This window comes from Elephas maximus, chromosome 2 (genome assembly GCF_024166365.1).
Source record: "Elephas maximus indicus isolate mEleMax1 chromosome 2, mEleMax1 primary haplotype, whole genome shotgun sequence".
Lineage (NCBI taxonomy): Eukaryota > Metazoa > Chordata > Mammalia > Proboscidea > Elephantidae > Elephas > Elephas maximus.
The window spans coordinates 195,633,013-195,647,297 of record NC_064820.1 but is presented as its reverse complement, the minus strand read 5'-3'; the positions used below and the strand labels follow the sequence as shown (position 1 = coordinate 195,647,297).

General features: G+C 46.4%; 1 protein-coding gene across 5 annotated transcripts in view; it reads right to left on the bottom strand.

Annotated features, from left to right (window-relative positions):
• Positions 1-3,951: 3,951 nt before the first annotated feature.
• HRH2 (histamine receptor H2) overlaps positions 3,952-14,285 on the bottom strand; it is a 75,560-nt gene continuing 65,226 nt past the window's right edge. For 3 of the 5 annotated variants that reach the window (XM_049874358.1, XM_049874357.1, XM_049874356.1), the window contains one exon: positions 3,952-7,511. In XM_049874358.1, coding sequence (XP_049730315.1) covers positions 7,322-7,511 — 190 coding nt within the window. In that variant the 3' untranslated portion in view covers positions 3,952-7,321. The remainder of the gene's footprint in view (positions 7,512-14,285) is intronic. The other 2 variants (XR_007516185.1, XR_007516184.1) reach the window with 2 other exon arrangements.

Sequence of the window (14,285 nt, the reverse complement as noted above, 5' to 3'; positions counted from 1 at the left end):
GGATGGCAACGGGTTTTTTTTTGGTTTCACACATGCATAAGGAAACACTGACAGAGAGAGGATCAGGGTATTCTTATCTGAACAGCAAAATATTAGAAATATATTTTGATAGTACACAATAATAAAAAAAAAAAAACTATTAGAAACAACCCAAATGTCCAAGACTAGGAGTTTCTGAGTGGTGTAAACAGTTAACATGCTCTGCTGCTACCTGGAAGTTTGGAGGTTTAAGTCCACCCAAGGGTGTGAAGAAAGTCCTGGCAATCTACTTCCAAAAAATCAGCCATTGAAAACTCTATGAAGTCTAAGATACAACTATTGGTCTCTACTCATCAGGAGCAAAAGAGAAAGAAGGAAACCAAAGACTCAAAGAAGAAGGTAGTCTAGAGGACAAATAGTCTACATGAAACACGGCCTCATCTACCCTGAGACCAGAAGAACTAGATGGTGCCTGGCTATCACTACCAGCCATTCTAATCAGGGCCACAATAGATGGATCCTGAAAGAATGGGAAAAAGTGTGGAACAGACCTCGAATTCCTAAAACAAAACAAAACAGACCTACTGGGCTGGTAGAAACTGGAGGACTACCCGAGACTATTGCCCTGAGATACTCTTCAAACCTTGAACCAAAACTAACCCCTGAGGTCACCATGTAGCTAAATAGTAAATTGCCTCAACAAATAATCTGTAAGTACTGTGTTCCTTTAACAAATCACCTGTATGAGACCAAACGATCAACAATTAATTTAAAACAAAGATGAGAATGTAAGGGGGTGGGGAAACTAGATTAATGGAAACACAACAACCAGAATGGAAATAATGAGAATGTTCACCAATGTCACTGAACAACTTGTGTAGAAAGGGTTGAATGGGAATCTAGACTGCCATGTAAACCTTCCCTGAAGGCACAATAAAATATTATTAAAAAGAAAGAAAGAAATCCCTATGAGGTTCTACCTTGACACACTTGGAGTTGCCGTGAGTTGGAATTGATTCCATGGAAACTGGTTTAGGGATGTCATGGAATACTCTGTGATGGTTAAAAATAATGAGGGAGACCTTTATGTGCTAATGTCTCTGAAACTCTAAGACATGCTGTTGAGTTTAGTGTCTTAGGAGCAGTATGACTTTTATGGTAGCAAACAAACAAACTTGAACCAAACACCCTCCAGCGAATGGGGGCAGCAGTGGTTGCTTCTGGGGATATTCCTAGAAGAGAAAGATGGGGGTGGAGTGGCCAAACGAACTCTAGCTTTTTCTGTAATGTTTTTGATTTCTAAAAAAGGCTGTATTTTATATATCATTTATATCCTTAAAATTGATTTCAAAATAGGAATAATAAAAAGAAGACCTGGACTTTGGAGAAAACAGTCTTTGGGTTGGAACTCTGCTTGCAGAGTGGCATCTGAGGGCATGAGAAGCATGCTGTGCTATGTGACCTTGAGCTGGTAGGTCATGGACACGGCGCCAACATCTGCAATGATCTCCAAAATAGAGTTTAGGAGCCTCTCAGGCAGCTGACAGGATGAAGGTGACTCCTCCCTTCCACCCTGTTCCCTGACCACTGAGGACTCATGAATTAACACTGAAATGCCTGGCATTGTGGTGGGAGATGTGTCCATGGCTATCATGTCCTGCTTGAGCAACCTTGAGCCACCTAAACTCACTGTAAACTAAGGACCAGGTGGAGGCAGGTAACGCAGGTGAACTCCAGGTACTTTGCAGGCTCCATCACAGTGAGTGGAATCTGATTCTCCATCTCACCCAGTTCAACTCTGTCATGATTTTAAAGGGATTTTCTCTGTCCAGGCTCCTGATTAACCCTCTCCCACTCGCCACCCTTCTGAACTGGGTATAAACGTGGTCCAGCTCAATGTGCGCCAGAAAAGTTCCCGTTAGAAATTCTCGGTTGATGTGGTCCATATCTTCCCACACTGCACATGCCTGCAGCTTCCTCCCAGCCTTGGCTACCCTAGCCTTCATCCTGTCTCCTGTTCCTTCATTAATTCCCCTGTAATGTTATTGGAATCAACTCAACAACACACAATGACAAAGTTTATGTGAGGGGCAGTGATGGCTAGCGGTAGAATTCTATTGTTCCACGCGGGAGACTGGGGTTCAATTCCTGGCCCATGCACCTCATGCATAGCCATGACCTGTCTGTCAGTGGAGGCTTGTCTGTTGCTATGATGCTGAACAGGCTTTAGTGGAACTTCCAGGCTAAGGTGGACTAGGAAGAAAGGCCATTACTTCAGAAAATCAGCCAAAGAAAACCCTGTAGGTCACAAGGGTCTGATCTCAAAAGATCGTGGGGATGCTGCAGGACTGGGCAATGTTTTGTTCTGTCGTGCACACGGTTGCCATGTGTTGGAGCCAACCTGGCAGCAGCTAATGATAGCAACAACAATATTTATGCACAACCTTATCTCTCTGGAAGGCAGGGGCTGTCTGACTCCTTTGGGTCAGCAAGTAGCTAAGGTCTGCAGGGAGATGCTAATGAAACGTTACTATCAACCCTCACCTGCAATAGTCTCCTCACATTCACTCTGCCTCCACTCCCTGCTCCCCCAATCTATTCTCCAAACTGCAGTCTGAATGATCTTTTCATAAGACAGACCTCATCATCTTAGCTCCTTCCTGATTAAAACCTTTCGAAGCCTTCTATTACTCGTAAAATACGAGGCAATTCTTAATGCAGCCACGAAGCCCCCAGCTTATCTCCTTCCCTTTTGTCTAGTGAGCAGTAATGGCATTTGCTTCTCTTCCACTTCCCTTTGGTGAAATCTAAACCTGCTGGAATGGTGTTGTGGGAAATGTGGTTCCCAGGCTTCTGGGCCTGGCTGTTTTCCTATAAAAAATGAATCAGCGTCATTCACGGTGATCCTGTGTGTGCCAGAGTAGAACTGTGTTCCATAGGGTTTTCAATGGCTAGTTTTTCAGTAGATCACCTGGACTTTCTTCCAACGCACCTCTGAGTGGACTCAAACCTTCAACTTTTGGTTAGCAGCCGAGTGCATTAACAGTTTGCATAACCGGGACTCCAGTTACCTATAAAGTAGCCCCAATATTTGCCTCACCCATGGTTATAGTTAATGCAGTCAGGAAATACTTCCATGGCTATCCTTCCCTGTTGTCTCTTCCATCTACACAGAATTCCCCACCTCCTGCTGCCTGTCTCCTGGGGACACTGCTATACCACCGTGGTGTCCTTGACTCTGGCCAGCTCTCTCCCTTTCCAAAGACCTTTCCTTGGTGTCATTGGGATCCTTTGCATATAATTCATGAATTTTTCTTGACCCAGTTTATTTCTTACATCACACTCACCTACCCGCTGTCGTAGGCTTCCTAGATTGGCAAGCTTTCCGTTTCAAAGATGTCTTTTCTTCCCACTTATCAAAGGCATCTCTGAGTCTTACAACTTTAGAAATATTCCATCCCACTAACACTTGCTGGATCCCCTGGGTGGTGCAAATGGTTAATGTACTGGGCTGCTAACTGAAAGCTTGGAGGTTCAAATCCACCCACAGTGTCTTGGAAGAAAGGCTTGTTGATCCACTTCTAAAAAAGCTGTCACTGAAAACTTTATTATTATTATTATTATTATGGAGCCCAGTTCTACTCTGACACACATGGGGTTACCCTGAGTCAGAGTCGATTTAATGGCAACTGGGACTGGAACTTTTACCTAGCACCTGCTATCTACCTAATTCTACCAGGTGAGTGGGACAAAGACCTAATCTTTCCGATCAGCCCTTCTCTCATTTCTAACAGGGTATTTGAAAATGAAGCTTAGCTTCCTGAGAATTTCTTTACTTCTTAAAGCAATTTCCAATTTGGCCTTCACCTCCACATTTTATCATAATTCCTTTTCTAAATCAAGACACCATATAATGAAGTTTGGGGAGTATCTCCTCACCAGGAAGTGAAAAAATGAAACCACAAGGCAGCATCTGTTTCAATGGCTTTATTGGGACGCGGTGGAAACATAGAGCAGTGTTTGCTGATCCTACCACATTTGCTCCTCCTCGGGCCGCATGCACACTATGTCTGCAGCCAGCAGAGGCTCCAGGAGGCTTCCAGAAGGGTGGGGGGCAGTCCAGAGACAGGCTGCAAGGAGGCCCTACAGTGGCAGCTGGTGTGTGGGCACCATGGGTGGGATCTCTGACCTACTGAGGCTGCAATGAGCCTGACCAGTTTGTTTGCACGTGAGGTCTTGCATCTCCAACTACTTGTCCATGCCTTAGACACTTGCCTGAGGCTCCTGAGAAAACCTCCAAGGAGGGGACTCCAGGGCTTCCCCACCAGAAGTTATCCTGTCAAAGGGCCAAGCATCTCTATGGGGTCATCAGGCAAATCCTGCCTTCAGGTTTATTGGCGGGTACACTGCTTTAAGTATCTGCTTTGTCCTTTCTCTGCTCTCTTTCATTCAACATATATTTATTAAGCTCCTACTGTGTGCCAAGCTTACTTTAGACACATCAGGAAACACCAATCACTAGAAAAGGACATTATGCCTGGTAAAGTAGATGGCCAACAAAAACAAGGGAAACCCTGAGTGAGATGGATTGATACAGTAGCTACAACAGGCTCAAACATACCAGTAATCATGAAGATGGCGCAGGACTGGGCAACGTTTTGTTCTGTCATATGAAAGTCACCATGAGTTGGAGCTGACTCGATGGCAAATAAAGAACATGTGCCAAGCACTGTTCTAGGGGTTACACGTACAATGGTCCTCAGGATCAGGCAGGACCTCATGAGTTGGAGAGACAGACGGTAGTCAATCAATCACACAAATGACTGTGAAATGACAGTTACTTCATATTTCTGAGGGCGTGTTGCAGGGGACTGGCCTAGTATGGGGGCCAAGGAAAACTTCCTCAAAGGACTGACATCTGAGCTGAAGTCTCAAGGAGTTAACCAGCCAAGAGAGCATGATGAGCATCTCAAACTATGGGAAGAGCAGTGTGCCAGCCTTGTGGCTGGAAGGAGCGGAGTCAGTTAAACAAACAAAAACACGAAGGCCAGTAGACCTGGAGCGAAGAGATGGAGAGGAGTTTGGTGCAGGGAAAGGCTGGAGAGGCATGAAGGGGTCGACTACACGGGGCCTATGGGCCACGCTAAAGATGGTTTTATCCCTGTGGTGACATGGTCAGTGTCACGGATTGAATTATGTCCCCCCAAAATATGTATTGTAAATCCTAACCTCTATGCCTGTGGTTATAGTCCCATTTGGGAACCAGTTGTCTTTATTATGTAAATGAGGCAGGATTAGTGTAGGGTGTATCTTGAATCAATCTCTTCTGAGATATTAACAGATTAAACAAGAAGCAAGAAGAGAGATGCCAAGCCATGTGAAGACTGCACAGGAGCAGAAGACCAAAGAGACAAGGACCTTCCTCCAGAGCTGACAGAGAGAGAAAGACTTCCCCTAGAGCTGGGCCCCTGAACTGATTCCTATCCTCCCAAACTGTGAGAAAGTAAACTTCTGTTTGTTAAAGCCACCCATTAGTGCTGTTTCTATTACAGCAGCACTAGGTAACTAAGACAGTCAGGTTGTATCCTGAAAGGCCCATGTTGGCTGTTTCAGGTGGACAGTGAATTGGAGGGAGGCGAGTGGGGATGAGAAGGCCTGTGGGGAAACAGTTTCGGTTGTCCTGATAGGAATGGTGGCAGTGGGACAGAGTGATAGCCATGCCTATGGATAGAAGTAAGCATATAGTAGATTCATAGAAAGCTGGGCTCAAGTGGTTAGACCATGAGGAGAGAGGAAGAACAAGACACCCAGGATGATCCTTGGCCTACGAAGCTGGGTGGTGAGGCTTTTGTCTGAGACGGAGAACCTTGGGAGAGGGGCAGGTACAGAGAGGATGTCAGAAGTGGAGCTGTGGACATATTCAGTGTGAGGTGCCTTCAAAACCCCCTGGTGGGGATGTTGCATAGGCAGTGGTGGGACTAGAAGGATTTAGAGCCCAGAAGACTCTTGGGCTGCAGTTATAAGTCTGAGTAACTTTGTTCTAGATGAGGTCATGGAGGAAGACAGCATAGAGTATGAAGAGAAGCAGCCCAGGACTGAGCTTTGGGGAAGGGTGATATCTAATCTTACGGCTGGGCAGAGGACAGTGAGTTGCAAAAGAGGCTGAAACGCAATGAGGAGTCTTGGAAGACAAAGGAGAAGCGGTGTCCAGGTGGGGCAGTGGTCAGCTACTAAGAAGCCCTTCCTCTCTCTGGGGCTGCCACCACCCCCATCTCCTTGGGTCTCTTCAACAGTCCTGTAAACAGGAAAGGGGGAGCTTATCCCCTTGGAAGGAGGAGTAAGGAGGTGCTCAGAGGTCAGGAGATTTGCCAAAGGTCACGCAGTCAGCAGAGGGCACTGCTGGGTCAACCGCGTTCACCTCCCTTACATTCCCTCAAGCCCTGCCCCTTCCTCTCTGACATCCTGCAGACAGACAGACACACATAAACACACACTTCCTCCAGAACTCTGTTCCACGCCACTTCTTCTTGACAGAAAGCACCAGAGAAAGTCAGTACTGTGGCATGAAGGGATTCCGCAGGCTCCAAGCCTCAGCCTAGCTAGGAGAGTGGGCTGAGTCAAGGGAACGTCTTGACCTCTCCTTGAGAGGCAATGCAGTGTAGTGTCAAGAGCATGGGTGGGAGGCCTGGCATTTCGCCCATCCTCCCAGTCATTCATATTCATTCACTCAACAAATATATTCTGGGGGCCTCCTATGTGCCAGGCACAGTTTCTAGCTGAGTGGCCTTGGGCAGGCCCCGTCCTTCTCTGAGCCTCAGTGTCCTTCTCTGCAAAGTTGTACATGTTATGAGTTCACGTAGGTGAAGTGTCTGGCACATGGCAGGTGTTCATTAAAGGTTAATTTTCTTTCCTTCATCCTACAGAACCTATGAGGGAGAGAGAGACTCACACTCTATAGCAACACCCCCGCCTTGCTCAGAGGACACACGTGCTCCCATATGTACACATCTGTGCACACACGCGCATGTCCCCATATGTCCTGCAGTCTCTGTGTGTGACTTCTATGGCCAGCACCAGAGTGAGCTTTGAACCCATGAGCTGCAGCATGTCTGGCCCAGGGCAGCCCTGCACATTCTCAGGAGATGCTGAGTACAGAGCAGGCTGTCCTGCCCCAGAATATCCCAACTGAAGCCAGGTGGTGTCTTCCGTGGCTCTGGAGGCTGGGTCCATACTGGCTCCAGGGCTCAAATCCTTGGTGACCAGAGAGAATATCTTCAGTGTCCTGGGGCTGGGCCTTGCACCACTCTGGGCCAGGTCTAGGGTGACCTGGTAGGCAGTGTCCTCAGCGGTTCTGGAGCAGCGTCCTCACTGCTTCCGTGGGCAGTGTCCTCAGTGGCTCCTCAGACAGTGGCTCCCCCAACTGCTCCTCTGCGGGGGCTCCCAGGTGCCTCTGAAGGAACTGAAGCCCCCACAGGCTCTTGCAGCAGCTCAGGAGGTTGCTGGAGCACAGGGTGCAGGGCAGTGCTGGCTTCCTGTGGGGACACAAGCACAGGTCAGGGCTGAGCTGCTGCTGAGCAAGGCCACCTGCTTCTCATTTTTATTTCTTCTAAGCCAGGCCCTGAGGGGGATGTTGTAAGATGGGGAGGGATGGGCCACCTTCCTTTGCCACCCAGAACAGTCCACATACAACAGTGACTTCTTCCCTCAATCCCCAAAGGGAGGCATTCTGGGAACCCACTTTCAAATCCCAACTCTGCTTCTAACATGCTGTGTGTCCTTGGTCTAGTCGCCTTACCTCTCTAAACCTCAAAAGGAGGCAAAAAACCCACCTTTCTAATTCTTGAAAGGATTAATTGTTAGACCATGTATATAAAAGTATCCCATATATCGCCTGGTACCTTCTCTACCATGAGTTGCCACTGAGCAATTCCAACTCATGGTGACCACATGTGTGTCAGGGTAGAGCTGTGCTCCATGGAGTTTTCAAAGGTTAATTTTTCGAAAGTAGAAAAAGAAGACACCTGTCTCCCAAGGTGTCTCTGGGTGGACTTCAACTGCCAACTTTTGGTTAGTAGCCAAGCATGTTAACCACCTGCTCCACCCAGGGACTCCTGCCTGGCACATCGTAGAAGCCTAATTAATGCCTGCCTTTTCAGAGTTTTTTTTTTTTTTTTTTTTTTCAGAGTGTCCATGCAATGGTTCCTGAGCAGCGACTGTGTGCCTCTGATGAGTTGGAGGATAGTTGGGAGAAGTCTATTGTCATTATTTGTGGTAGTTAAGCTCTATAATGTCCCCGTGAACACTGAGTTCATGAATACCAAGCCAACCTTGTGCATCGGGTAACTCATTTTTCACCTCTCTGCAAATGCTGTGAATGCTCTAGAACAACCACAAGAGTGCAATTACTACCGATTTGGGGATTACAAGTAAATTTTAGCAATAAGGTGAAGTTGCAAATACGGAATCCACAAGTAATGAGGATCAGCTGCATAAAGATCTATTCTGCCTTGGGTTATAATCAAGAAGGAGCATATCTATCTCCCCATTGGAAGTGGGCACCTTGAAGTCAAGGCACTTCCCTTTCAACCCCAGCAACTGTAGTCAGCTCATAGTAGGTCCTCAGTGAACCTTTATTGATTCAAACTGATTGAAGGAGAGGTCATTGAAGGTGTGTTAGCCGAACCTTTTGGTAGGGAGGCTGTTAACCAAGTCTTTGATACACGTTTTCAGAAAGAAGAGGCTTTCCTTCACCTAGGCATGCAAAGGCCCTCCATCCGCCCAGTTGCCTGCTGTGAGGTGGATGGTAGATCAGCTTTCTCCCTCAGCTCCTCTCAGTGAGTAAGAAAGAGTTCATTTGTCAAATTTATTTCAAGCCTCAACAGGTCGAAGGGAAAGGGTCAGTTTGGTGCTCCTGTGTTTTCAACACCTCTCAACACCTGTTGATGTCCCTTTATAACAAAGAGCAGGGGTAGGCGAAGAGCTTTTATCAGGCAATTGCTCTGAGCTAGACTTCGATGACATTATTCATTGTATCCACGATCATAAGTATTTTTTTTTTTTCCCAAAATGATACTGGGTGTTATGGATTGAAATGTGTCTCTCCCAAAATATGTGTCAACTTGGCTAGGCCATGATTCCCAGTACTGTATGGTTGTCCTCCATTTTGTGATCTGACATACTTATCCTCCATTTTGTGATGCATTATAAATCCTAACCTCTATGCCTGTGGTGGAAACCCTGGTGGCGTAGTGGTTAAGTGCTACGGCTGTTAACCAAAGGGTCGGCAGTTCGAATCTGCCAGGAGCTCCTTGGAAACTCTATGGGGCAGTTCTACTCTGTCCTATCAGGTCACTATGAGTTGGAATCGACTCGACAGCACTAGGTTTGGTTTTGGTTTTGGTATGCCTGTGGTTATGGTCCCACTTGGGAGCAAGTTGTCCATTATGTTAATGAGGCATGATTAGGGTACAATATATCTTGAGTCACTGCCTTACCAGAGGGTATGATTCAAGTCAGCACCCTTATCCCAGTCACCACTCTTACCCCCCTTATTCAGATCAAGCCCTTACTTGAGTTACACCTTTTGTCTTACAAGAAGTAAAAGGGGAGAGAAGTAAGCAGAGATAGGGACGTCAATACCACCAAGAAGAAGAGATGGGAGAGGAGTGTGACCTTGGGTCCCTGAATTGAGAACCTCCTAGAACCAGGAGACAGAGAGAGAGAGAGCTGCACCAAAGATGGTGCAAGATGACAAGAAGCAGCAGCAGGGAAATGGAGGCAGCAGAACCAGGAGACTGGCACGAGATGGCATGAGAGCTGATCCACAGAGCGTGAGAGAGCTGAGTGTCTTCAGGTAGGAGACTTCCTGGCAGAGTTGGCTGTCTCTGGGCACTTATTAGCAAAGTTGAAGAGCTTTATAATACTTGCCCAAGCAGGGCACCAGCGGGGCCAAGGAGCCGAAGGGCTGAGGGCCAATAAGAGGCCTGTCTTTGAACATGGCTGAGAACATGCTGTCCTGATTGACAGGGACATTCCTTCAGAGCTGACGGAAAATGAAAGCCTTTCCTGTGAGCCAGCATTCTGAATTTGGACTTCTAGTTGCCTAAACTGTGAGAAAATACATTTTTGTTTGTTAAAGCCATTCACTTGTGGTATTTCTGTTATAGCGGGGAAAAAAAAAAAAAACCACATTGCCATCGAGTCGACTCCAACTCATACAGACCCTATGGGACAGGATAGAACTGCCCCCTTAGGGTTTCCAAGGAGCGGCTGGTGAATTCAAATTGCCGACCTTTTGGTTAGCAGCCGTAACTCTTAACCACTGAGCCACCACAGCTCCTCTGTTGTGGTAGTACTAGATAACTAAGACAGTGGTTTCCATTTATGGTGATGATACAAAGTTTCTCTATACATTTATTTCATTTAAAACAGTTAAGATAGTTTACCGAATCAAGTATACATAATATAGGTGGAGGGGCTCTTGTGGAGCAGTGGTTAAGCACTTGGCTGCTAATCAAAAGGTCGGTGATTTGAACCCACCAGCTGCTCTGCAGGAGAAAGATGTGGCAGTCTGCATCTGTAAAGATTACGGCCTTGGAAACCCTATGGGACAGTTCTACTCTGCAGGGTTGCTATGAATTGGAATTGACTCTATGGCAATGGGTTTTGGGGCAATATACGAGGAGGAGTCTTGGTGGTGCAATGGTTAAACACTCGGATGCTAACTGAAAGGCTGGCAGTTAGAATCCACCAGCCGCTCTGGGGGAGAAAGACCTGGAGATCTGCTCCCATAAAGTTACAGCCTAGGAAACCCAATGGGGCAGTTCTACTCTGTCATATAGAGTCACTACAAGTGGGAATTGATTTGATGGCACACAACAACAATATAGGAGGAGAGTCCCTGGTGATGTAAATGGTTAAGTTCTCAGCTACCAACCAAGAAGTTGGAGGTTGGAGTCCACCAAAGACACCTTGGAAGAAAGGCCTCGCAATTTACTTCCAAAAACACAGCCATAGAAAACCCTACGGAGCGTAGTTCTACTCTGACACATACGAGGTTGCCATGAGTCTGAATCAACTCGTCGACAAATGGTTTTGGTTTTAATGCAGATGAAATAGGACGATGGCCTGGATCATGAAGGGGATTTGCAAGCAACTGCAGTTTGGGAAATGCTGAAGTAGAGGATGAGTCCACCCCAAGTCATCCCTGCCCAAACACAGGAGGAAAAAAGCATCACATGGTCTCCACAGAGGCTGGGTCTGGGGCTCCAGTTCAAAGGCAGGCCACAATCTGGGTTAAGGTCTGTCTAAGGCCATGAAGTCCCACTTCTGCTCTAGCCATTATCTATAAGTAGGTAGACCTGGTCACTGGAAGAAGCACACTTACTGCTCCTTCTCCCTTCCCCACAGCTAGAGGGAAGAGCCCTATGCCTCCCTCTGAGTCTATTAGATGCCAGTGAGGAAGTTGTGAGTTTGGAGACCTGACTTGGTCAGGCTCTGTGAGTGAGGTCACAGCCAACACCCAACCCCCAAGCTTCCTTCAGTGCATGTTGTTATGGGCTGAATTGTGTCCTCTCACAATATGTATTGAAATCTTCTTCCTCATACCTGTGGAATAGGTCCTTGTGTGCCAAAAACAGTTTGCGCTCAACTGCTAACCTAAAGTTTGACGGTTGGAGTGTACCCAGCAGTAGCATGGTAGACAGGCCTGGTAATCTGCTTCTGTTAAAATTATAACCAAGAAAACCCTATGGAGCAGTTCTACTCTGCACACATGGAGTCGCTATGAGTCAAAATTGACTCCACGGCAACTAACATAGATAATAATAACCGTAGATGTCATTCTGTTTGGAAATAGGGTTTCCTTTGTTATGTTAACTAGGCCATATCCAGGCAGGGTGGGTTTTAAGTATCATCACTTCTAAATTATAAGAAGAGCAGAATGGACACAGAGGCACACACAGGGGAAAGACAGACCATGTGTGAGGATTGTCTAAAAACCAAGGAATCAAAGAAGGCCCAGGGCTACTGACAAGGAGGCAACCAATATGGCTGAGACCCTGATTTGGACTTTTAACCTTCAGAACTGTGAGCACCTACTTATGGTATTTCTATTATGGCAGCACTAGGAAACTAAAGGGCCCTTGGATGGTGCAAAGGGTTTGAGCTTTGCTACTGTGTAGGAATACTCCAGATTGAGGTGCCTGGCTAAAACAGGATAGCTAACCTCATTTTGAATCAAATTCCATATTGTTAATTAGTCTCCATTTTGAGTCAGACTTCAGCTTGACCAAAGCCTCTGCTTCTGCATTCCTGAGAATGTAGTCTGCAACTTCCCCAAATTTTAAACACTCTTATAAAAAAAAAAAAAAAAAATTTTTTTTTTTTTTAGAAAGTAAGGGTAGGGGTAAGACTGTGGCTGTTCCAGGAAGGGTTTGTTGATTATGATGTTGGTGGTCTCTACCTGCCCCTCCTCAGTTTGCTGACATTAAGAGAAGATTATGGCAGGTGGGGCCAAGATGGCAGAGTAGTCAGATGCTTCCTGTGGTCCCTCTTAGAACAAAGACCAAAAAAAAAAAAAACCAAGTAAATCAATTATATATGACAATCTAGGAGCCTTGAACATCAAAGACCAAGTCGGAGGAATTGAACTGAGCAGCAGGGGGAGGGAGAGACGGTTCAGAAGCAGCAAGGAGTTGCCAGACCTAACCTGGCCAGCACCTGCACCCTGCAGGCTGGATCAGCTAGCGCATGAGTGGTGAGGCAAGCAGAGGTGCTTGGGAGGAGTTTTCCACATTGGGAGAGACTGAGCAGTGGAGAGTCTGCTCAAGGCTCCAAACCAGTGACAAACAGTGCTCAAATAGTGAAAGATAAGTACAAGCATCTAACCTACTGTGCGGATTAAAAAAAAACAACCTTACGGGAAGTACCACTCTCACGTTTACCTGCCCCCTCCCTGCTCTGCTCTGCATCCTGGTCTGGCTTCAGAGATTGCTGTACTTCCTGGGCCGAAAGTAGGATGCATCACATGTCCTGAGCCATTCTCCTGGCTTTGGAGAGCAGACAAATTTAAAAAACAGGGAAAAATAATCTGCCAGCTCCCTGAAGCCAGGAACTCAGGGCGGGCACAGTCCCTTTGCCTAGACACGGGCATAATGGGTGCATGGACTTTGAATGTCTTTCACCCCTGCAAAGACCTGTGTGGGCCCATTTCAACAGCGTAGGCCCTTGTTAGTACAGTACAACTGGGTGTACACCTGAAATCTATTTTCATCTGTATCAGCTATAAAGGGGTGTGGCAGATTCATGACATTTGACACCACCCTGCCCATTAAGCATGGTCCTCACCTATCCACACCAGGAGCCTGAGGACAGGTGGCTCCACACACTCCACCAGACCACCTGCTATACAGGTTGAAGAATAAGCGGTGATTCCCAGTCCTTACAGCCAACAGCATTAGGTGCCCACAGTCTGGCTGCAAAACCTACTCATCTACATGCACTAGGGAACAGGGACAAACCTTCCACCCAGACACTCAGGGAGAGCAGTCAGCCCCCTGCCTTGATCAGTGTATGACCCCCTACTGCAACCATATACCTGTGCCTACTCAAATCACCCCTGCCCATCAAGGACTGTAGGTGAGAGCCTGCATCACATACTTGGTGACTGACAACCTGGACACCTGAACTGAATCCACACAAGAAAAGTAAATGAACTCCTGGGCTCACATACCTAGTAACAGTTCTAGCCACCCTGAAACAGGGCATGAGAGCTTCAAAGATGGCAATAACCAAGCTAGCTCACATGACCAGCCTATTTGGGCATATCAAAACAAAAGAAGCTATGACACAGTAAGCAAACATAAAATAAATAAATATAATTTATTGATGGCTTGGAGACAACAGTCAATATCAAATCACATAAAGGGGCAGACCATTATGGCTTCAGCAAGCCACCAAAAAAAGAATCAGAAAACCTTTCAGGGGAAGATAACTTCTTGGAATAACAAGAGGTGGAATTCAAAAGGTTAATATACAGAACTCTTCAAGAGATCAAGAAGGAGATCAGGCAAAGTGCATACCAAGCCAAGGAACACAAAGACAAAGCAATAGAAGAACTTAAGAAGGTTATACAAGAGCATAATGACAAATTTAACAGGCTGCAAGAATACATACAGAGACAGCAAACAGAAATCCATAAGATTAACAATAAAATTCAGAATTTCAGAACTCAATAGCAAGTCATAGGGGCAGAATTGAGGCACTGGAAGTCAGAATTAGTGAGACTGAAGATAAAGCACTTGACA